Source organism: Meriones unguiculatus, chromosome 8 (assembly GCF_030254825.1).
Source record: "Meriones unguiculatus strain TT.TT164.6M chromosome 8, Bangor_MerUng_6.1, whole genome shotgun sequence".
Classification (NCBI taxonomy): domain Eukaryota; kingdom Metazoa; phylum Chordata; class Mammalia; order Rodentia; family Muridae; genus Meriones; species Meriones unguiculatus.
The window spans coordinates 18,522,747-18,545,931 of NC_083356.1; the positions used below are offsets into that span (position 1 = coordinate 18,522,747).

A 23,185-nucleotide genomic window follows, 5' to 3' on the forward strand; every position below is an offset into this window, starting at 1 on the left:
GATTGCACTGCTCTGAGTGAGCACCTCTGCTCAGCTGAGGCTTTAACTCCTCAGCTTGAGGCTTGGCCCCAAGCAGGCAGTGAAAATGAGGATTCTGGAAAGTTGTCAGCATTTGCCTGCAGAGGACTGGCTCCTCCATGGGCCCTGGGTCTGGAGCACCTGGGCCTGTCTGTCTGTGGATCAGGCTCTGCCTTCTCAGAAGCTTGGGCTTGCCTCTCCTGAGCCCAACATGACGTCAACTTGTCTTGTAGACCTGAACCATGGCATCTCATGACAGCACACAGCAAGGTGGTCAGTCCATCCGTATGAGCCATCCAGGGCCCAGACACTCCCACAGCCTTGTCACCTGAGGGGCGTTGCCCCACTATCCCAGAACCTCCATCCCAGCCACACCTCAAGTCAGCTGAAGCTGCTCTGACAAATGTGACAAGTCTTTGTCCCCAGTCTTGAGCAGTACGGAGCAACCGTAGTGCTGCTGTTAACGAGGGCTGGTCTCACAGAAGACTAGGAACCTGGTTAAGCAGCTTGCTGTGGGCTCTGGTGTTTAGTTCTGTGCCCAAAGCAGGTGGCGACCCTATGAGGCCTGGAGCAGCTGCGAGAGGATGGGAGGTGACACCTCCTGTGCTGATGCCAGTTCAGAGATAGCCAAGGCTTACAAACGGAGGAAAGAGCCCAGAGAAGCTGGCTCCAACCTGCACCCTGAGAAGGGAGTGCCTGGTGCTCTAAGTACGCTCTCAGCGTCCCACTGCCTGGAATGAGGGGCACAGCTGTCTTGCTGAAGAGAGGGCCTACAGCCTGTGTCCAAGTGGGTAGGAGGCTTGCAGGGCTGATGGTGGTTCTGTGGGAAACAGGTGGGCCACAAGCACTGAGTGACAGCTACCCTTGCCCAGGGCCAGGAAGGCCCTTTCCTCCCATCTCTAGAGCAGAGCCTGCTGCTACCATCTCCCCAGCCCCCTGGAGGACTCACAGCCACAGTGAGTTAGCTCCTGTCCCAGGGAATGAGCCAGCTCTGGTGGCCAACCTGTATCAGCCAACCCTGGTCACAGCCCTTCAGGCTGAGGTCTCACCAGTCTCCTGACCCTTGCTCTTGATGCCAGGTTGCCCCATCTCTGAAACTGGCTCTTCTCAGGAAATCATTTGCTTCATGGTCCCATTGTGGGAAGAGACGCCGGGGCTACCAGGTAAGGCCAAGGTAGAAAAGGGAGCACAAGTCCGGGATTCAACAAAGCTTAACCCAGAACTGGTAAGTATGGGACAATTCAAGGCCGCACCATGAGGGGCACTTGGGAGGGGGCCAGAGAAAGTGGTCACAGCCACTGGTAGCTCTGTGGGAAGACACACCGTTTTGGTGTCTAATGGCAGAGAAAGCAAAGCTCCAGGTGGAGGCCCTTGGTGCTCCTTGGGGCAGTGTTGAATGTGTGCCTGAGTTCACCCCGCCACAGCTTTTCACAAGAGCTGTACCTGCACACAAAGGAGATGGACACACTTCCCCACCAGGACGACAAGCAGAAGGGGACAAGATAGTGGAGCTGGGCATGGCAGCACAGATGCACAGGCAGGCAGATCTGCATGGTGAGTTCCAGGACAGCCAGGGCTACGCAGAGAAACCCCAGGGGGAGGGAGGAGCAGGAGGATTGCTTAGGGCCCTTGGGTGTGCAGGATACACAGGACTAGGGGCAGAGGTCACTCTTTCCTCCTTCCACCATCTACATCCAGTGTTGCGACAGCCCCACAGAGGGCCTAAGGGGAGGCCATCCAGAAACAACACTTTATTCAACTCTCCTAGAAACAGCACTTTATTGAACTCTGCACCGCAAAGGAATCTAGTCCAGTAGATTCTGTGCCTCAAGGCTTCACAGACAGGGGTGTGTCCAGCACTCCCCCACTGATGGCCACAGGACCAGCCTGCAGGGAGGAAGGCAGGCAGGGGTCAAGAGAGAGGGGCCAGCCAGGCCTCAGGGGCTTTTAGCCAGTAATGTCCCTGAGGTGAATTCATTTGCCTTACAAAAACCCAGAAAACCTGTATGAAATCTCAGCACTATCCTGAGTTAAATATAAAAAAAAGGGGGGGGGGTAGTCAGAAAACACCACAGTTAGGGTGCCGGCACCTCTAGGGGGTAGTTGAGGGGCAGGGGCCAGCCCTGCCCCCGCTGGACCTCACTGAAGCTGCAGATGCCAGGCCTCACCCAGCAGCAAGAGGACCAGCAGCACCATGGGAAACAGCTGCCCGCGGTCCTGGTCGGGCGACACCTGTGGGACCAAGAAGAGGGGGAGAGTGAGGCCCAGGGACTGCCCAGGGTGAGGAGTCGACTCCTGGGGACAAGCTGCTGTGCACAAGTGGGGGACATGGGCATTCAGCCAGTGGGGGGAGTAGGGGAGGCCACCGTGAGACCGCGGCTGAAAGGGTCCTCTCTGCCAGAGGGAGGCCCTGCAGGAAGGGCCGGAAGGCACTGCTGAGTGTGCACTTGACCTTCCTGAGTTCAGCAGCCAGTCAAGCATACACTAAGGCTGCTGGGATGGGGAAGGTGCAGAAAGAGGTGGGGAAGAAGCTATAGAGGGGTAGAGACGTGGCAAAACAGCATGGCTAAGGAGCTGCTGGCTGCCCTATGGGAAGGATGACACGAAGACAAGGGGCCCCAAGGCTCTTACCCGGGCTCCGGGAGTCAGGACCCTCCAGGCCCAGATGTTTTCCCTAAGGTTGGTGAGGCCACGAGTCAAGCTTCGGAAAATACCCCTGACACCCATTTGGCTGTAGGTGACAGTGAGTCTGTAAGACAGAAAACGAGCAAGGTAGTTACTGTAGCAGCAGGCACTAGAAGCCTACATGTGTGCCCATCACAGCATGGCCCACAGAGTCTCTGTGCCTCTCTGGCACGTTGCCCTCTCCACTTGTTCCAGGCTGCCTTCTAGATCTCTGCCCAGAGCCAGCCACAGGAACATCCCTGACTCCGAAGGCCCCTGAGCAAGCCCTCTACCTGTGCCCCTGGAAGACCAACGGAGGGCCTGCCTCTGGGGCCAAGCCCACACTGCCTTGTGAGTTGGGATCTCCAGGACTGCCCAGCTCGATGGGAGCAATAGAAAGGCCCTGGGTGGTGCCTGACCTATTGCTAAAGCCCAAGGGAGGGTTGGGGGACCCAAGTGGAGGCTCGGAAGCAAGGGGTTTCAAACTTGCCTGGGAGCTCCCACACTCTTCCTAGGTTTGCACGGCTCCCTTGGGGCCCAGGCCTGTGCTGGTTCTGGCTCCAGCGGGGCAGCTGGTTACCTGTGCATGGCAATCCCTGGCAGCTGGGCCAGACGGGGGCTCCGCAGACATAGGTCCATCTCATCACCGATGCAGGCCAGCCTCAGGGCCACCCGGTTTCTGCAGGAAGGCACAGGGCACTTTGGTGTGTCTGCTGGGGAGGCCAGACCACCCACCCAGCCCAGTTCCTATGGGACTCGGGACCCTGAGAGAGAGAAGCACAGTGGGATACTGGGTGCCAGCAGCAAACCTTCCTGGTGTCCCTCTCATCCATGGGTACACTTTGGAATACAGCCATTTCAGATATGCCCCTGCAGGGCAGGCCACAGGCTGCTGAGACATTAGGCAGAGAGGCCAACGGGGACCTGTCCCAGCCTGTGCCTTGTGAAGTCAGACACGTTAGTACGAGCAGTGTCTGGAAGTCAAGGGCAGCTCACTCCAGGGAAACTTCAGCACCCAAACTTTCCCCTAGAGAATCTTGTGAGGGGTCTACCCGGTGGGCTTTGGATGGGGGGGGAGCAGGTGGGGATGCTCTGAGGCCCCCTCAGCTGACTTCCTACAGGCTCTCAGTCTATCCTCCCTCTCCAAGACCTGCCCCTGGTTCCCAGTCCTGAAACACTTGTGTCTGCACCTTCTCCAGGTGGGAGAGGAGCTAACCAGGACCTTGCCCAGCCACACTTGTGAAACCAAATTCCCAAATGAGCCTGGCGTGGTGGTGCCTGCCTTCCATTGAAAGAAAAATCTCAGGGGCTGGAGAGAGGGCTCAGCAGTTGAAAGCGCTTGTCGCTCTTGCAGAATTCACGATGGTTTGTGACCATCAGCTCCAGTTCCAGGGGATCCAACACCCTCTTCTGAGTTCTGCAGGTACCAGGTATGTGCACAGCGCACACACATACATGCAGGCACACAAAACAAATCTTCTTTTAAAAAGGACAAATTCTCCAGGGAAACAGGAGATACGCCCGTGTGTGGCGAATGTACACACACACACACACACACACACACACACACACCGAAACCAGCCTGGCTAAGCCCTTTCTGGGGTTTGCCCACACATTCCACTCCCGTGACTCAGGAGCTCACCGGAAAGTCCCTGCACAGGGGATCTCAGGGCCACCTGCACCACCCACCTAGCATCCTGGGTCTATTCCTGATGGTGACAGGATCCTTGAAGGTTGTCTGGCAACCGGGTTGAGAGGTTTTGGTCCCACCTATACCCTGGGAGACCCCCAGGAAAACACTGTCCCAGGTTTCCCTTTACTCAGGAATGGAGCAGAAAGTGAGAAGACAGACATCCAAATAGCCACATCCTAATCCCATGCCGGAGTGACAGATACCCTGAGGGCTGCATGTGGAGAGCCTGGGCTGACCTGCCTGTGTGCAGACAGATCCTTCTGCTGGGAAGTGAGCGAGCCTGAGAGGGAGGGAGGGACCTTGCCCACCCTGTCTGGACAGAGAGACAACAACACACATGGCCCCTTGCGAGTGAAACCAGACAGTCCAGGTTCGGGCTGCAGTGCGCTGGTTCTGACACCCAGGAAAGATACAGGCCCTGTGGGGGTGGGGAGCACCTCCAGGAAACTGTTCTCTCCCACCCTCCTCCCTCACCCCTGTCCCACGCCTCTCTATAGAGGGTGCTGTTCCAACCTATATCTGGAGGAGGGCGCTAGCTAGTCAGCAGGGGCCCTACCTGCCCTCCAGGCACTCCTCGAGGTCCAAGTCTCTCATAGGACTGACACTTTCTCCCCCTCCGGTCTCCTTCAAGCTGGGAGCCCCAGAGGCCACTGGAGGTTGGGGGCCTTGCTCATGCAGGAGAGTCTTGAGGTCTGTGGCCGTGAGTCTCGCCTCCGACATGTCTTCTGTGGGATAAAATAGGCCGAGTGTGGCTGGGTTCCCCAGCACTATGCAATGGTGGCTGCTGGGGAACAGAACAAGAGACCAAAATAGGCGCTTGATATGCGGGGTACATGGGGACTGCAAGGCCTTGGAGTATGAGTGTTCCTGACCCTCCTCTGTGCCTCAAATGAGTCTGTCACAGAGCCTGCTGATGCCATTTGCCCAGCCACAGCTCTGAGACACAGCACCCTGTCACCAGACCTTGAGCCTCAAACCAAGTTTCTCCAAGTGCTGGGAGAACCTTAGAGCATGAAGTGCTCATCTTTACCATCCGAACAGGAGGATCTAACTGAAGATCTCCAGAACGCAAGGCTGGGCACAGTGCCACATGCCAGGAACCCCAGTGCGGGGGAGGTAGAAACAGGGTCCCTGGGGCTTACAGCCAGCCCAGCCTCATCAGGGAGCTGTCGGCCCCAGATCCCATCTCAGAAACCCAAGTCAGGGCTGGTGGCACCGCTCAGCCATTTAGAGTGTGGACTGCTCTCGTAGAGGGCCAGAGTTCAATTCCCACCTGTACACATTGGCAGCTCACAACCGCTTATAAACTCCAGTTCCAGGGGCTCGGAAGCCCTCTCTTGCCATCCGAGGGTACCCGCACTCTCATGCACATATTCATACAACCCCCTCACAAACAATTACATATAAATCTTGGGGGGGGACCCCAAGATGTTCCTCGGGAAACAACACAGATGTTGACTCCTGGCCTCCGTGTGTGTACGCGCACATGTACAAACATGCACACACATAACATGCATACACATTAAAGTTCCCCATGTCTCCAGGTCTTCATGACTGAAGGCTCCCGTGAGATAAAAACGTGACTGTCACTTTCCTCTCTCTGACCCCTGTAACGGGGGGAACGTCAGACTCTACTGCCCCACACCGAAGAATAACCTTCTTGCTGAGCTGCTGAGCCATCCTTCAACTCTCCCGCCCCAGCTCCTCCAGAGTCCTGCTCCACACAGGCTGTGTGCCTCAGAAAGTCACCCAGGCCTGGGTCTATGAAGTGAGAAGATGCTCAGGGCCTGGCTGTTTCCCACTCTAAGTACATGAGTCCCCAGCTCTGTCCCTGGGGACAGAGGAAGGCCCAGGCACCCCTGCCCACAAAGGGAATGCTCCCAAGGAGAGCGGCTCCTCAGCCCTGACTTCATGAAGAGTCCACCTAGTGGGTTCTGCTGTTTCTGTGCTAGGAATGGAGCCTGAACCTCATGGGAGATGAGATAGGACAGCTCGCTGCCACTGGGCTACACCTCCAGACTCATGCTCTTCATTTGCTTACTTGTTTATTTATTGTTTCCTTAATTTCAGTGTGGGCATATGACAGAAGGGGGCACATACCACATTGTGCCCATGGCAGAAGACAACTCTGTGGAGTTGGTTCTCTCCTCCCACCTTCACACGAGTTCCAGCAATCAAACTCAGGCCGCCAGGTTTACACAGCAAGCACCTTACCCACCGACCCACCTCTCAGGCCCTCAACACTCCCTCTCCCACCCTGTTTTGAGAGAGGGTTTCTCTGTGTAGCCCTGGATGTCCTGGAACTCACTCTGAAGACCAGGCTAGCTTTGAATTCAAGATCTACCTGCCTCTGCCTCCCGAGTACTGGGATTAAAGGAGTATGTCCCTATGTCTGCCCCATCCCCCTTTTATGTCTGCTATTGCTCTGGAGTAATTATGGCAAACGGGCAAAATAAGATGAGAGTCCTCCATAATCCCACAATCCCTCCCTTGCTGGACAGACTTTCCTCTAAACACATCTGTAAGCATAGCTGCATCTTCAAACCAGGGAGTCCACAACACAGTGCTTCATAGTCCCCTCTCCCTCGAGCTCCTGCAGAGGCTTCATTTTGCTCTCTCACCATCCATCCCTCTACCCACTCCCTTGCCCAGTATCTCTTGCAGCGCTGGTCACGTGACTTAAGTGTGGCCAGTGAGTCTCAAGAGAATTTGGAGACAGGGTTGAAAGAAAGGGAGCCAAGGCCAGGCTCAGAGGAGCTCAAAAACCACTGCCTGAACCTTTGCAGACCATGCTGTCCCCAGTGGAACTTTCTGCGGCCACCATGTCGGCCCCATGTCTGAAGAACACAGGCGTCCTGGGACCTGGAGTATTACAGGTTAACAAGGGTCTCTCACGCAGGACAGCCATGTCTTGTGCCTTTACTACCTCTTCCTGGCTGTGGAGGAAAAGCACATCTTGAACTGAGGAATTCTTCATCCTTTAGTTTAAAACTAGTGTAATAGGTCCCTATGTGTTTGGAACTGAGCTTATCTTATATTTTCTATCCAAAGAAATGTATATAATTACCCCAGAGACCTTCTCTTCCATATCAGTAGGAAGGTCCACGTGGTTAAGAAACATGGTACCTCTATTGGAGAATTTGTTGATATACTTAGTAACTGCTCAGCTAGGAGTCCAGCAGTCGGCCATCAAACCCAGGTTGCAGGTGACATGGAGAAGGCATAGCAGGCACTGGATCAGAATCGCCATTACCTCTTTGGCAGTCAGAGGAATAACACTGTCATGGCCTTGGAGGTCACTTACCAGGGACAGCCACATAGAGCATGTAAGGAGGTAAAGAGTACCTGGACTACCATATTTCCATACAAGACATGATGCTTTGCAGGGAGCAAGAGCACATGGCAGACTGGGTGGAGAAGAGGAGGTGAGGAGTCTCTGCACAGCAGGAAAAGGAGACCACTGGCAAGCGCACTGCGGATGCAAAGCTTGAGAAGGCTCAAGCTCAGCCACTTACGTGAACAAATCTATCTCAGTGAGACGGGCAGAGAGGTAACTAAATGCGAACCAGTCCATGAGACAATGAACTCCTCCTGTATTTCTGTCTACTGAAATGACAGTGTGCCTTCCCTAAGAAACGATCGGGGTCCATTTAGCGGCTTAAGTCCACTGGCCAGTCAGCAGGTATTTCTAATCCTTGCTCCACCAGATCGCATGGTCTGGTGATCGCTTTTGAATGGGCAATTAGCAGCAACTTGATGCATGACTAAAATACAAGCTTGTAGTTAGCCATATTACTATCTTGCAATAAAGTGACAATTGAAGTAGAACAAAGAAAGGAAGGAAAGAAGGAAGAAAGGAAGGAAGGGAAAGAAAGAGAGAAAGAAAAGAAAGAAAAAGGAAAGAAAGAAGAAAGAAAGAAAGAAAGAAAGAAAGAAAGAAAGAAAGAAAGAAAGAAAGAAAGAAAAAGATTAAAAAGAAAGAACCCAGGTGACTCCCCTCCTGACTGTGGTCAAGGCAGGGATGAGGGCCAGAGCTACCAGCCAGCCAAGGGCAGTAGACAGCCCAGCCAGAGCAACTGCAAGACACTAAGCCACTCCTGGCCTTCCCAGGGGGTTCAGACTCCCATTCGGAGTTTCCAATTCCTGTGGTCAGAGGCTTCCTGAACTCCCACAGTGGTCGCGCCCACATCAGTAATGGCTCCACTTCCACTGAGACAGGCTGCGACTGACTCACTGTAGTTCACCCCACATGGTACCTGGCTGCCTTCCATCCATGGCATCGAGGCAATGCTGGTGTGGACCTGGACTCTTAACAGCCCTACCCAAGAATCCAAATTCAAAACTCTGAGTCCCAATACCATACCATGTGTCTGATGGCTCAGAGTGTGGGAACTTTAAACCATGCACACAATTACTTCATATTCCATATAAATTACCTTCAGCCCATATGTGACAGTGCATAGGAGAGTAACTGAATTCCATGAGTAAGCTCCAGCCTCATCCCCATGATATATCTTGTGTGTGTGTGTGTATTAGGGGAGGTATACAGTATGCATGAAAGGGCTAAAAGTCTGCCGGGCATGGTGGCATATGCCTTTAATCCCAGCACTTGGGAGGTAGAGGCAGGTGGATCTCTGTGAGTTCGAGGCTAGCCTGGTCTACAAAGCTAGTCCAGGACAGCCAGGGCTACACAGAGAAACCCTGTCTTGAAATAAATAAATAAATAAAATTTTAAGAGGAAAGAAAGAAAAAGGAAAGGCAAGAGGTCAACACTGGTGTCTTCCTTGCTTGTCTCCAACTTTTTCTGAGACAGAGTCCTTCACCTAGACCTGGAGTCACTTCTGGCTGGACAGTAAGCCCCAGGGACCCTGTCTCTGCTGCCCCTGCCCCAGGATTGCAGGCTTGGCTTTCTGTTTTGGTGCTGAGAAGAGCAACAGCCATCTTCCAGTTCCGGCTCTCAGTATATCTCAGTATATCCATAAGCAGCTGGTATCCTAAGCCCAACACACTCCTGGCACCTAACCTAAGACTGTCCAAAGGTCCTGCTGGCTTGAGCCTGCCTCTCTACCCTGCACCAGGCGGTGCCCAGAGTGCTCGTCAAGATTCCTTTATTTCACCTCCCAACAACCCAGCGAGGGGCAAAGCGCTTGCCTGGCATGCACAAGACCCTGACTCCATCCCCCGCAACACACAGAGACACACCAGAACCACCCTGAAAGCGATTTTCTGTTCAAAGAGAACTCTGGGTCTTGGAAAAGTTCACGCTGAGCCAAAGCTGGACAGTGACCCCCAGCCTCCCCACCCCTTCTCCAAGGCAGACCAGTGTCCATCGGAAAGTGGATGGACTGTGGGCACAGCGCACAAAGCCATCCTCCTGAGGACCCAACACCCTAGCATGCGTTCACTGGTTACCCCCTGTACTAAAGAAAGAGATGGCTGGAGGCCGAGGCACTCTCGGGACTAGAACATAAGCTGGGGCCCTCCGGTGTCTCAGGGCTGGCATGAGATGGGTGGGTGCTAGCAGTGCACCTCAAATGTGTGGGGCCAAGGAGCTGAGTGCATCCAAGGTGACATCATCAGCCACAACAGCAGGCACGAGGGCGTGGTGAGCTCCGGGCTTTGAGAAGCCATATAAGGACAGCATTGTTCTTCCTTCCAGGAGTGAAAAAAAAAAAAAAAAAAAAAGAACACACGTCCAGAGTTTCTGTCTCAACAAAGAGGTGGCTGTCTCCCCGCCTAAGAGGAAGGTAGAGGAGAGGTTGACATCTGTCCCCCACGAAAGCTCAAATCTCACAGGCGCCTCGCTTCAGGGATGAGAAACGTAAACACGGCCACAGCAGCCGCACCTGCCAGGCAACACCTTTGCCGGGAGGCAGAAGCTGCAGGCTGCAGCAGCAGGCAAGGGGGCTCCGCCTGCTCCAAGCACCTGCACACAGAGCTGCAAAGCTCTAAGGTGGGAGCAAGGCCCCCACACCGCTAGGCCATGACCTGCGAAAGGGGCCGGGCAAGGTGGCTTCACCCATTGCTCACACAGGTACCTCAAAACTCTTGACACATTTGTTCCAGAGAGTGCCTGGCAGCAGTTAAGATACAAAAAAGGGAGATTAAGGATCTCTGCAAGATAGGGATGCCAACAGGTCTTTAGTTAGCCTGGCTTGAGGCCACTTGGAGCCCCAATGCACCATAATTGATAAGCCCTCTCCTGTTCCTATGAAATGAACTTGCATTTCACAGGAGCCATTCCCAATGCCCCCAGTGCCACCATCGCACAGGGGCAGCCTGACGATGGTCCGTGAGGACCATGCCACTGTACTGCCAGTTTACTGAAAGGCAGAGAGGAGAATGCAGTGCTCACCCAGAAGGCGGAAGCCACGTATGTCCAACACCCGGGTCTCTGGGGCAAGGTCAAGGCTCAGCATTAGGACACCCAGGGGGTCCCTTCCGACCTGTTAAGACTCCAACAGGTCGGCAGGTATGTGTCTATGCAGTGTTTCAGGCACCCACTCACAGTATTGTGGAATGTCAGACTTGGCACACATAGGCCAAGATGCCAAAGTCATTAGTTCCACACACCAAGCAAAAATGATTTCCCTGATCAGCCACAGTGGCACTCACTTTTAACCTCAGCACTCAGGAGGCAGAAGCAGGGGGATCTCTGAGTTTGGTCCGGCCAGCCTGGTCTATACAGAGAGTTCCAGGACAGCCAGGGCTACACAGCGAGACCCTTTCTCAAAACCAAAAAACCAAGAACAACAACAACAAAAAATAGGTTGAACATGAGTAAATTTTTTCAGTAACAACCACAAAAAAGAAAGAAAGAAAAGAAAAAGAGAGCTTCGGGTCACATTAACCTTGTAAAATTTTTATATAGAAACTCTAAAACTCTTCCATAAAGGATGTGAAAGAAGCAGGGTTATGGCACAGGCTGTGATCTCCCCCCCCACACACACACACTCAGGGATGGAGGCAGGAGGAGCGAGAGTTTAGAGCCAGCCTGGTCTACATAGCAAGCTAGATGACATCCTGAGCTACCTGACGCTCCATCTCAAAACACCAAAAATAAGATGATAAATGAATTACATCAAAGATGCAGATAAAGAGACACAGCCGCGCTTACGACCAAGGTGCCTTGGCATGGTACAGACTAGAAGCAGCATGCACAATGTGTGCTTATGCATGTGTCTATGTGTGTATGCCTGTGGGTGGGTGTGCTCGCTTATGGGGGGGGCTTTAAAAGTGTATCCAGAACCTAAGTGCCCCAGGCTTAGGCCGGGGGTGACTCAGCATGCAAAGCCATTTCCCTGGGAAAGCAGACCAGGCCCTAATTTGCATCTGTATCCCTCCTTCTCTCCCTCCTCTCCCCAGACCGCAGCCTCCACCCTTCGCCTTCAACTCCAGGCCGGGCTGTTCCCACCTCAGAGCAGAGCCATGTCCCCAGCCCAGCCCAGGCAGGGGCCACAGTGGCATGGAGCTTCAGCCCTGAAGCTGGACACCTGGCCTTCACCTTGATCCTTTGCCCCGATGACCCGAATTCCCAGAATCCCCAGCATCAGATGGCTGCTGATGCCGAGACCTGCTGAAGGTCTCTGCCTTCCTTAGAACCCTCTTGGACTCCAAGGCTCTTCCATCTTCATGGGACAGCCTCCACTCTCACCTCGTTACCATCTTAACCTCAACAACTCACCTTCCCCTGCCCCCATCCCTGGGACTCAGTTCCCCTACCTGCTATTGAGTGGAGATAATGAAGCCACATTGCTGCAAGGCAAGATGGCTTGCCCTTGTTAAAACCTGTTGGGAGTGTAAGCAAGGCCCAGCTCAGCTTACGGATTAGCTCCCTCTGTGTCCAGTGTAACTCTTCCACCACCAACTCATCTAAGCCTTTCCTGTGAGCCTCGGTGTCCACCTAAGGTCAAGAATCAGAACAGAGGGCTAGAGAGATGGCTCAGAGGTTAAGAGCACTGTCTGCTCTTCCTAAGGGACCCAGGGTTCAACTCCCAGCACCCACATGGCAGTTCACAACTGTCTGTAATTAGTTCCAGGTGGTCTGACACCCTCCTGTCAATGCAATAAAATAAAATTCAATAAATGATTTTAAAAAAGGAAGCAAACACACATGTGGCCCTGGGGCTGGGTAGAGTCCTACCGGGAGGGTCTGTGTAATGGCATCACCCTGCTGTCAGTCATCCTGCCAGCCCCTCCCCCACCCCGCCCCTGCCACACCTTCTCCAACAGACCTCCACCAGGCAGAAGCCCCGGGTGGAGTGTGTGGGCCTGCAGACTCCCCACCGCCTTGAATGCCAAGCTACCATCACACTCTCTTCCAGCCAGCCACCCCCGGCCTTGGCCTCTTCTCTGACCGAACCCAGGGAACCATGAGCTTGGCCAGGCTATGTCCCTGGCCCTTTGCAAAGGCAGCATCCACCCTCTGGGCATGCTCGGGAAACTGGCAATTCCTATGAGTCCAGAAGACCTCAGGCCAGGCATCGGGTTCCCAGACAGGAGGAGCCCTTCTCTGCCTCCCTTTACACCCACCCAATTGTACTGAACACTGCTATTTCCCTCGTGGTTCAGAGTGCGGACCCAGGCTGCTGGGTGTCCTTGGGCAGCTTAGTAAACCTGTCTGAGCTTCAGGTCTTTTCACTTCTAGGATGGAGATACAATTATGCGGGCCCAGTGATACAACCCATGTTGACAGACCTGGTGGAGAGTAAAGAGCTACAACAGGACAGCTATTAGTCTCTGGGTCCCACTTCCAACATGGGACCTGACACAGAGCAGGTGTTTGTTGAGTGGATAAAGCCGAGTATTCCCAGAAGACCCAGTGCGACTCTAGGAAACAGCACTGGTTTTCATCATCTCTCTCTCTCTCTTTATTATTTTTCCTCTCCAACAAGTTTACAGATGAGTACTGGAGTCCTTCAGTGAGAGGAGAACATAGGCACCCATGTCTCCACCCAGGCTACAGCCCCCAGTGACCTTACTACACATGCATGGTAGATGTTGCTGCCAGGTGGGAGCCCTGTTTTACCCAGTGAGGTCAGGATGCAGATCCAAGCACTGCCCACACCACAGTCTAGGTAGACAATGCAGTGAGCTCCCACAGGCCAGCCTGTGTCTGGTAACCCACTGTGCCCTCAGCTGTGGGACTAGAAGCTCATCTGGGAAACAGGGCACTCTCTCCCAGGAGCAAAGACAGATCTGGCCAGTTCGGGCCTGCAGACACTAGCAGACTCACCCATGTTACATCTTATGGTCCTTATGGGGTAAGGACCCTGCTGCCCACCTCACAGATGTTCAAGCCAAGAGCAGATGGGGTCAGCCTAGGGCCACAAAGTCACCTGGACGGGTGCAGCTGGGGATGCCATTCCTGGTCTCGACCATCAGAACTCCTTGCTGCAATTCCCAGGCACCACCTTGGCTGGCCCTGGGCCATTTAGCTGGCATGTCACAAAGCACCTGTAGCATGCCCAACTTGGGAAAAGCCCTGAACTTATGGACAGACAGACCCAGGCTCCAGTTCCGACTCTGTCCCTGCTTCCTGATCACAGACCAGTCACCAAACCTCTCCGGACCCAACTGATACAGTCTCCTGCCCAGGACCAGGGCTACTAAGAAGATGGAAAGACAGAGACATACATTTTTGCCCACTCTCTGTCACCAACCCAGGCCTCCAAAAGCTGGGCCACTGAAGCAGCCAGAAACACAGTCAGCGAGTAGCCAGAGCCCCCAGGCTCTACTCTGAACAGGCAAGTTCCCTCTCTCAGGAGGACTCAACCGACAGCTACCAGAGTTGCACGTGTCTAGTGGAAGTTTTAGTTTCTTTAAAAACTGTTATAATTTGTAAACAGGTTTTGTTTTAACCCCAAGTGTGGGATATGGAGCTGCTTTTAGTTTGGCCACAGCTGATGATTGTCTCGTGTGGCTCAGAGAGGCACATGATCTTTGCCAGCTGGAGTTAGTAGAGTTCTGAGGACTCTGGGAGAGTATAAATATGAGGGCCCAGAGAGAGAGAGAGAAAGAGAAAGAGAAAGACAATGAGAGAGACAGAGTGAGAGAACACACAATGGCTTGATGGATGAAGAGACCGCTTCAGTAATGCTTAGAAGAAAGAAGACTGCTTGCTGCATTTGCTGATTTGCTGGTTACCCGGGCTTCTGGATATCCTGACGACTGAGATTGGTATTGTCCCCCCTAAAATACCTGACAACCCTAACCAGTCAGAAGAAGTAAAGAGGTCTATGTCCCCTTTCCCTTCTAGCCTTCTTTCTCTCCTACCTAGGATTGGGGGGTTGGAAGGGAGGTAGAGGCTTAAGGAACCCCAAATAAAATAGAGCTTAAAAGAGTGCCTACATGCAGGCACATTCTGAGTTGGGAACATGTATGCCATGTGGCCCCACAGGCACCCAGCAGCCCTGGGAAAACTGAGGGGGCAATGAGTTCCAATTCTTGGCATCCATACGAAAGCCTGGTATGAGCCGGGCAGTGGCGGCACACAGCTTTAATCCCAGCACTTGGGAGGCAGAGCAAGTAGATCTCTGAGTTCAAGACCAGCCTGGTCTCCAGAGAGTTCCAGGACAGCCAGGGCTACACAGAGAAACCCTGTCTCCAAACAATAAACCAACCACAACAACAACAAAAAAAGGAAAATACACAAGCCTGGGATGATGGTGCTTGGCCTGATTCTTAGTAGGGACAGGAGGGTTCCTGGGGCTCATCACCCAGCCAGTCTAGCCAAACTGGTGAACTCCGGGTTCAGTGAGACACTCTGTCCCCCCAAAATGTGGGGAGTGATTGAAGAAGACCCCCAACACTGACTTTTCTCCCCTTCACACCTGCCCACTCACATAAACACACAAACAGATACACCTACAGGCACACACTTATCTCTCAAAGGAGGAGGAGAGGTATCAGGATGGGCCATAGGAAGGACATGGCATTTTTACCATGGATGCCAGCTTGTTGTCTGATTCCATGCCTATGGCTGGCAACAGCAATTCAAAGAGAAACGAAAATTCTTGTTAATGGCTCAGACCAGTGGGAAAGGGAGACGTTTGCCTCAAAGTTATTTTTCGAGCTGGACTTGGGACCCCCTTCCCAGGAACATGCAGATCTCCAAAACAGCTTCCCAGGGGTGGGGTGGGGCGGGGAAAAGGAAGGAAGACAGGGAGGAGGAGAGAGAAAGGAAGGGACATAAAAAGGGACATTTGTGTCTGTGGGTGTTGTCCAGGAACTTGGAAAGTGGTGGTCTGGAAGCAACCCTGCAGGCCCCGCCCCTCAGTCTTGCTGCCCATGTCACCACCAACCTCAGCGCTGTCCCCGAGCACAGATGCTGTTAGGTGTATTTATTCTATTCCTTGTGTTTTGCCTGCATGTATGTGCTCCTTGCCCACGAAATGGCCTTGCAGGCCAGAAGAGGCATGAGATCCCCCGGAACTAGTTAGAATAGGTTGCCTGCTCTGGATACAGCAGGCCATAGGCTACAGAGCCATCCATAGTTAACTGTAAATGATCTCGTGGAAGAGAGATCTCAAAGCACACCTTTGAAGGGGGCGATGGTACTTTACAGAAGAGAGTGGCAGGGACCTAGGAACAGTCCTGAGCTTACACAGCCAATGTAAACTTTTTTTTTTTTGAGACAAAGTACCCTGTGTTTCAAGGCTGGCCTTGAACTCAGGAGGACCTTGAACTTCTGATCCTCCTGCCTCTGCCTACTGAGTGCTGGGATTCCAGACACACTGAACCATGTCCAGTTTTATGCAGTAATGGGAAAAGACCCCAGGGGTTCATGGATGCTAGGCAAGTACTCTACCAACTGAGCCATATCCTCAGCCCCAAGGGGGTTTTGTGTGTATGTGTGTGTGTGTGTGTGTTTTGTTTTTTATTTTTTTGAGACAGGTTTTCTCTGTGTAATCTTGGCTATCCTAGAACTCATGCTGTAGACCAGGCTGGCCTCCAACTCAGAGATTCACCTGCCTCTGCCTCCCAGGTGCTGGGATTACAGGCATTCGCCACCACTGCCCGGCTCCCCAGCTTAAATGTTTGACAAAAAGCTTTTAATTGCATGCTATCGCCGACCATAGCACCCAGCCATTCTCCAGGTCTCTAATGTGGCCTCACCTCTGGCTCCTGAAAATCACAGGAAGACACCTAAGGACGTTCATCTTTAACATGTATTTCTCTGAGGGAAATTCCCGTTAAGACTGGCCCTCTGGATCCCTGGGCTCTGTGTAACTTTGGACGGATTCCCTCAGACCTCCTGGACCCCTAATTCTTCATCAGGGAAGAGGGGCTCTGAGGCATGTTTGCCTGGTCAACCCTCTCTGAGAATACTCCAGTCTGGAGCTGCAACGCCACGGTAGAGCACCTGACCAGTACAAGGACGGAACAGTTCTGCCTGAGTCTGGAATCACACACACACACACACACACACACACACACACACACCACAAAGAGAGAGAGAGAGAGAGAGAGAGAGAGAGAGAGAGAGAACTCTGCTTTTCTGTCCTAAATTAGAGAAGGACAGAGTGACCAGCTACCATCTCCTGCTTCAGCTTCTAAGCTCTTCATATGCTCTGGAGTGTTCAAGCCTGAGGAGGAAGCAGCAGAGCCAACTGGGCTCCTCTGGGAGGCAGACACCATCCTCTCCCTTCCTTCTGATGGTGGTGGGCTCTTACCAGGACCACTTAATGGAGCCTTCAGCATCTCATACCCCAGGTAGGCCTTGCCCTTCAGCCCTCCTGTCTCCAGAACAGAAATCCACTGCTCCTCACTCTGTCATTCTGGCACCTTGGGTCAGCTGACCTGAATTGGGCCTTTGGCCCTTTATAGGCCTTAGTAAATGTTTACCTGTCTGCCCTCACAGGGAGAGGCATGACAGCATGGGGCAGCAGAGGGAGTTCTCTGCAAAGCAGCAAAAAACGAGCAGGTCATAGGGACAGGGCGGACAACGCCCCTGTGTGAGGGACCCTAGAGTGGACCTATACCCATGCTGGGCCACGGGGTCACCTGTTAGAACAGGAGGAGGGCCCCACTGGAGGTGTGCCCTAGGGAGGAATATGTGCTTGTTAATGGCCCACAGGAGGGATGTCACGTCCACACCGATGGCCTCCTGCCAGCCGGGTCTGCTTCCCATGCATCACTGTCTACACCTGAGGACTGCTTTGCCTGTCCCAACAGACTGGGACAGTACTGTCGCAATGTACTGGAACAGCTGGCCCGGTCCCCATATGGGGGGAGCTTCTCCAGTCTAGCCCCCTCCTCATGAATGTTTCCTCATTTGCTCAGAACCCTGAGTTTCACCATCTCCAGCACACAGCCTTTCACCAGACGGCCAGGTGGGCTCTCCTCCACTGCCCTTCCTGGCATGGCAAGCCTCCTTTCAGGCGGGGTAGCTGGGCACAGAGTTTTCTCCCATCTCCAGAAAAACAGGTTTGCTTGGCAGTGGCCAGAGGGTGTTTTGTATTGTCACAACCTAATGTTGACACTAAGTAAATCAGCTGCCCTCTCCGTGCCGCCCTGTGCCCTGGCCTCGCCCGTCTGCCTCGGAGCCAAGAATCTTGGGCCTGGAATGTATTTGCTGACACTTTTCTTCTAAGGCTCGGCTTCAGCCAACCAAGGGTAGGAGAAAGGAAGCAACCACACATGTCTAATCCAGGCCCATTGTCGGCTTCCTGGTGGCCATTACCAACAAAGGCCGGGCATGCTTCAGCGCTTCCTTGAACTAGCTTCGGAATTGTTCTAGGCAGACAGCAAAACAGTGACTCTCTCGTGGGATCCGCTCGGCCAGCCGCAGGGGAAGCAAGAGCCATCGAATGTCCACTAAACGTAACTGACTCACTCAAAACAGGATGCTTTCCAGGGAGAGGGGGAAATGCTGTCTGTGGGGGACAGCCTGAAGTTTCACTGGCCAATTTGTCCCTCCCTGCCACTAAGAGAGAGGTAATGGGAGGGGAACCGGATGGCTAGCTTCTCTTTTCTTTCAAAGCAGGGCCTCCTGTATCCCAGGTTGGCACCCAACTCAATATGCCGCCAAGAGTGAATGACCTTGAACTTCTGTTTTCTCCCGAGTGCTGGCCTCACAGATGTTCACCACCATCCCTCGTTTATGCCCTGCTGCAAGTGGACCCAAGGATCTGCGTGTGTCATCCAGCCCCAACTGAGCTGAGCCTCATCTCCACGCTACGCTCTGGTTTCTTTGCTCTCCGTGAATCCAGTCATAATTTCATTACTGTGTGCCAGCCACCTTACAGTATTCAGCATGCAGGTAACCCCTCTGTCCAGAGAGAGAGAGAGATTCATTTCAAGTGTCCAGCCTCTGACAGGCACCAGGGACCTACCACTTCATGTTCCTGTCTCACAGAACCTATGGCATGACAGGAACAAACACAGGAGATGGTTTCAGACAGTCAAGGCCTTAGGACAGAGCAACTGACCGGTAAGATGACAACATGGAGGAGTCATGAGAGAAGGTATCCATGGAGCAAAGACATCAAAAGATGGAGAACCAGATGGACACCCGCAGGCACAGGGCTGTGTCACTCTGATAATCTCTCATAAACCCCCCCAGTGCTTGAAGAAATAAATGTCCCTACAGAAAAGGGTCAGCTGTGGCTGGGGTGTTGCTCAATGGCAGTGTCGCCTAAAACACACAAAGCTCAGGCTCCCATCCCCAGGACTGGAAACAAAACGAAAGGAGACCTTAAAATACTAAGAAAGGGACAGCTTGGAGAAGTTCAAAGAGCTTGTCACCAAGTTGGGAAATGCCACCCTGCATTTTCGAGCTTGGGCTGGAGGCCAGCATCCTCTGCACAAGGCACACATTTGAGTTAAGAAAAATAAAGAATGAGCATGGTATCATAGGCCCCATGAATGTCAGAGGCAGGAGAATCGAGAGTTCAAAGAAAGCCTGGCCTTTCTCCAAAATATAATAAAGCAAAATCAAAGGCAACCTTTAAAAACCTAACTCTGGAGGAACTATGGAGAAACAGCAGACAAGGTCAATGTCAGCTCTGTGACCTTGAAGCGATGAAGGTGAACAGCAGACGTGACCTGAAGGTCTCCAAAGCTTAGAATGTTGATATTTAATCCCTGTTGTGAGGTATTTAGAAGGGGGTTTAGGGGCAGGGCCTTTGAGAGGTGACTAGAATGAGACAAGGTTGTGAGCACGTCCTGGCACCATTACAAGGAGACCAGGAAGTGCCACACACACAAGCAGTGTGTGTCGTCGGCCAGCAAGAGGGCCTTCAACCAATACGGCCCCGCAACCCCGCATGAACTAGGAATCACGAGCCAAAATTAATTTCAATTCTTGATAACGTTAACTCCACCTAAGGTGTATTAGCAACAGAAAGCAAACTAAAAGTCAACCCTCAGGACGCAGAGGCAGGAGGACTGGGAAAGCAAGGCCTCTACCACATAGTGAGGCCTTCCTTAAGAAAAAAGGAAAGAGAGAGAGAGAAAGAAAGAAAGAAGGAAGGGAAGACAGACAGACAAAAACAAGAACCTGGTGCGCACAGAGCCTTGAGCTCCATCCCCAGCTCCACATAAACTGGGCACAGTGACCGCACCTGAAATCCTAGGACTCGGGGGGTGAAGGTAAGAGAATCGGTGTTCAAGGCCATCCTTGGCTATCTGGAAGCCAGCCTGGGCTACATGAGACACCGCCTCAAGACAAACAAAAAAGAAAGCCTCAAATCCCGGAGGAGTGGAGGACTATGGAGGGAAGAAAATGGGGAGGAGTAGGGCTGGGAGGTCAAGCGTGCACGCCTGCTGTAGGCAGGTCACTGGATCCAAAGCCAGCCAACCAACCTAGAACCGCCTTCAGTGGATACTCGTACATCAACAATAAACACACAGAAAGTGCTACTGGAGGGCACACTGCAAAACACGCCAAAATAGAGAGCAAACCAAGGTAATAGCATGGCTGGGTACCTCAGTGGCCTCTGGGGTCAGGTTCCTCCCCACCAGGCTAAACCAGGATGCATTTCACAAACTCAACAAATTGAACTGCAGAACGGTGGTGGTGGTGGTCTCTAGACAGCCACGGAGTCAGGAAGTGGCCCACGTGTAGAGACTGGTGTGGCCACTAACAAAGCCCTCAGGGCTTTGACCTAGCCAGCTCTAGGTGACCGCTGGGACATAAGCCTCAGTTTCCCTATCTGCAATGAGGTCTCCGGCTCCCCAGGAATTACGTGATTCTCCAGCCTAGAGTAAGGTTCACTGCGCCTCTTACCGGCCCCAAAGTAGGAAGGAGACCAGCCTTCCAGGGAGCTGCAGCTGGCTCCAGGCCAGAGCAACAGTGTTGCCAACTGCAGTGACAACAGGAGCAATAAACAACACCTTGCAGGGTGGTGGCTCAGTGCACTTCGGAGCCCCAGTTTACAAACCCACCGGCATCTGCAAGGCCACAAGGCAGAGGGACAGCTAAAGTGACAGAAGCTGGGTCCCTAGTGTCGGTAGCGGTAGCGGCTGGTACTCGGGAAAGCTCTCGGGCAACCTTCCTGTCCCCTCCCTCCCCACATGGCCCCACGGCAGACGGTGTCCAGCCTGCCGGGCCCCTGCGCCTGGGTGCGAGCCTCCCAAGAAGGCCCTTCCGCCGCCCCTCGAAGACCTGCGCCCCTAGGTCCCAGAGGGCACAGACTAGAAACCCGGATTCTGTCGGGGACAGGTGTGAACCACCCGGTCGCCGCAGGGACAGGACGGATCCCAGATCCCCGAGGGAAGGACAGATGCCAAGTCTCAGGTTCTCGCCGGGACAAGTGCCCGACGCCATCTTCCCCCCGCGGCCCGGGCTGAGCCAGGCCACCCTACTATGGCAGTGCCGCGCCCTAGTCTCAGCCTCACAGGGCAGAGCCCCGAGCCGCGCCCCCTAAGGTTTCAACACCCAGCCCACGGCCACAGCGAGGGGCGCCACGTCCTGAGACCAGGGCGCAAGGGCCACCTCACTGCACGGACGCGCAGCGAGACCCGCCGACGCGGCTAGCACCTTCTGGGGTGGTAGCCGCCGAGGGGGCCACCGAGGGACTTGGACACGGGTCCCCCAACCTTTCAGCCACTTGGCCTGGGGCCGCCCGGGGTTTACCTGCCGGGCTGGGTTGGTCAGCGGTGGGCGAGCTGCCCGAACGCCTCTCAACCGGGAAGGCGGCGGCGGCGGAGTCGGGGGCGCAGGCTGGAGGCGGGTTATGGTGAGCGGCGGGCTGGGCCCTGATAGGTGGCCGCTCCCGCCCGCCCCTCCCCTCCCCGCCCCTCCCGCCTAGTCTGGGCATCCCCAGGCCCCACTAAGGGGCTGCAGAACCGCTGGGTGAGAGCCGGGAGAGCCCGTTAACTTGCAGACGTCCCTCCCCTGCCTGCCCGGCGTTCCAGCCAGTTCTTCTGCGAGCGCCCCTGGCCGGGTCTGCGTGAGGCATCCAAGCCCTACCAAGGGCTGCCTGCTTGGTTCTCACAGTGCTCCTAAAGTACTCCTAAAGGCTCGGGACTTTTTTTTTTTTTTTTTTCTTGACCACTTACTCACTTAGAAACTGAGGCTCAGAACGGACGAGCGTGAAGCGAATGTTCAAAACACCGCGCTCTTTCGGTGGTGTCTCTAAATCTTCCCGAATGTCCAAAGCTCTTCCCAGACACCAGCCCCAAAGCCTGTGGCTCCCCTGTGCCCCGTCTCGCTACAAGCTTCCCGCGGCACCTCCCAGCCTCTCCCTCCCCTTCTGCCCTCTCCTTTCTCCCCTCTCCAGCAAAAGCTTTGGGTGACGGAAAGGGATCGGTGGAAGGAGAAATCTAGAATTACAGGCGGAGTGGGAGGAGTTGAAGCTCCAATTCCCTAGACCCGGAGCTCGGTGGTGTGTAATGGGTGGAGGGCTTGACTGAATTACAAAGTAACCATTATCTAGTCAACAACAAAGCTTGTTTACCGCAGGTCAGCTCCTCCGGGGTTAGCAAGGTCTGGGGCAGGTGCCTCCTACCAGGGCGCTTCACTAGGCATTTGGCTCAGCTCTTCCCTCTCCCATCAGGAGAAAGGTGATGCTTGGGGCTCCCTAAATGTTCTCCTGACACGGCGGAGACACCCCTACCCTTATGTTACAGGGTCCTAGGCAGACTTTAGTCTCAGGGGCCTTTTAAACCTGCCACTCTGACCTCTCCACAGTTTTGTGGTTCTTCCATCGAATCCAAAGCCAGTAGGGAATTTAGCCCTGATCTTTGCTGGTAGCCCGAGGGGATTGCCCCGGCCTGAAGTTGGGGGTCGGGGAACTTTGAGGGCTCTCTGCCAGTACTTTTTGCAGATGAATGGATTCAAAGAACGGGAAGCAATGACAAGGGGTCTCACAGGCCAGAAAAACCAGACAGGTTTGAGGATGCATGCAGGGGCGTCTAGAGGCACAAGGCCAGGCACATAGTAAGTGTTCCATAAACATTAGCAGAACAGGCAGAGGAAAGCCAGTTTGAGGTCAGATGGGGAGGGCCCAGAGGAGGGGGCGAATGAAAATATTTAGCCTGCAAGATCCCAGAGGCAACATGCTGATCAAATGGCGGGATGGGCTGGTCCGTGGCCATCTCTGAACTCCCTACATCTGGGGAGGCTGGGAAATTGGATAGGTTCTGGGCAAGACCTCCATCGAGAATCCATTTAAGTTAGAAAGATACACACCTGTGGTTCCCAGGACCTGGGAAGTGGAAACAGTTGGTCAAGAGTTCAAGGCTACCCTCAGTTACACAATGAGTGCCAAGCCAGCCAGGTGTGCATGCGACCCTGTCTAAAATGAATTTTTTTAAAAAAAAACAAGAGACAAATGGTGGAAAATGGGGTAAAACCACTCAAAT

General features: G+C 53.7%; 1 protein-coding gene, 1 long non-coding RNA gene and 1 pseudogene across 7 annotated transcripts; 2 read left to right on the top strand and 1 right to left on the bottom strand.

Annotated features, from left to right (window-relative positions):
• Nucleotides 1–1,780: 1,780 nt before the first annotated feature.
• On the bottom strand, nucleotides 1,781–22,013 carry Bik (BCL2 interacting killer). Of its 6 annotated transcripts, none has more exons than XM_060388933.1 (5): nucleotides 21,885–22,013; nucleotides 4,932–5,100; nucleotides 3,263–3,361; nucleotides 2,650–2,767; nucleotides 1,781–2,250 (listed from the first exon to the last, which is right to left on the bottom strand). In XM_060388933.1, the coding sequence occupies exons 2-5, from the start codon at nucleotides 5,093–5,095 to the stop codon at nucleotides 2,158–2,160; spliced, it is 474 nt and encodes a 157-aa protein (XP_060244916.1). In that variant the 5' UTR covers nucleotides 5,096–5,100; nucleotides 21,885–22,013; the 3' UTR covers nucleotides 1,781–2,157. The 6 variants fall into 6 exon arrangements, with proteins under 6 accessions (XP_060244916.1, XP_021498820.1, XP_060244913.1 ...); XM_021643145.2 differs by lacking the exon at nucleotides 21,885–22,013 and adding an exon at nucleotides 21,456–21,588; XM_060388930.1 differs by lacking the exon at nucleotides 21,885–22,013 and adding an exon at nucleotides 21,456–21,549 and having other exon boundaries at nucleotides 4,932–5,159.
• On the top strand, nucleotides 3,359–8,288 carry LOC110552081 (ATP synthase F(0) complex subunit B1, mitochondrial-like; annotated as a pseudogene).
• Nucleotides 16,836–18,957, top strand: LOC132655780 (uncharacterized). The gene is made up of 3 exons (XR_009593620.1): nucleotides 16,836–17,089; nucleotides 18,443–18,638; nucleotides 18,735–18,957. It is a non-coding gene; the product is annotated as an uncharacterized LOC132655780 (long non-coding RNA).
• Nucleotides 22,014–23,185: the final 1,172 nt, after the last annotated feature.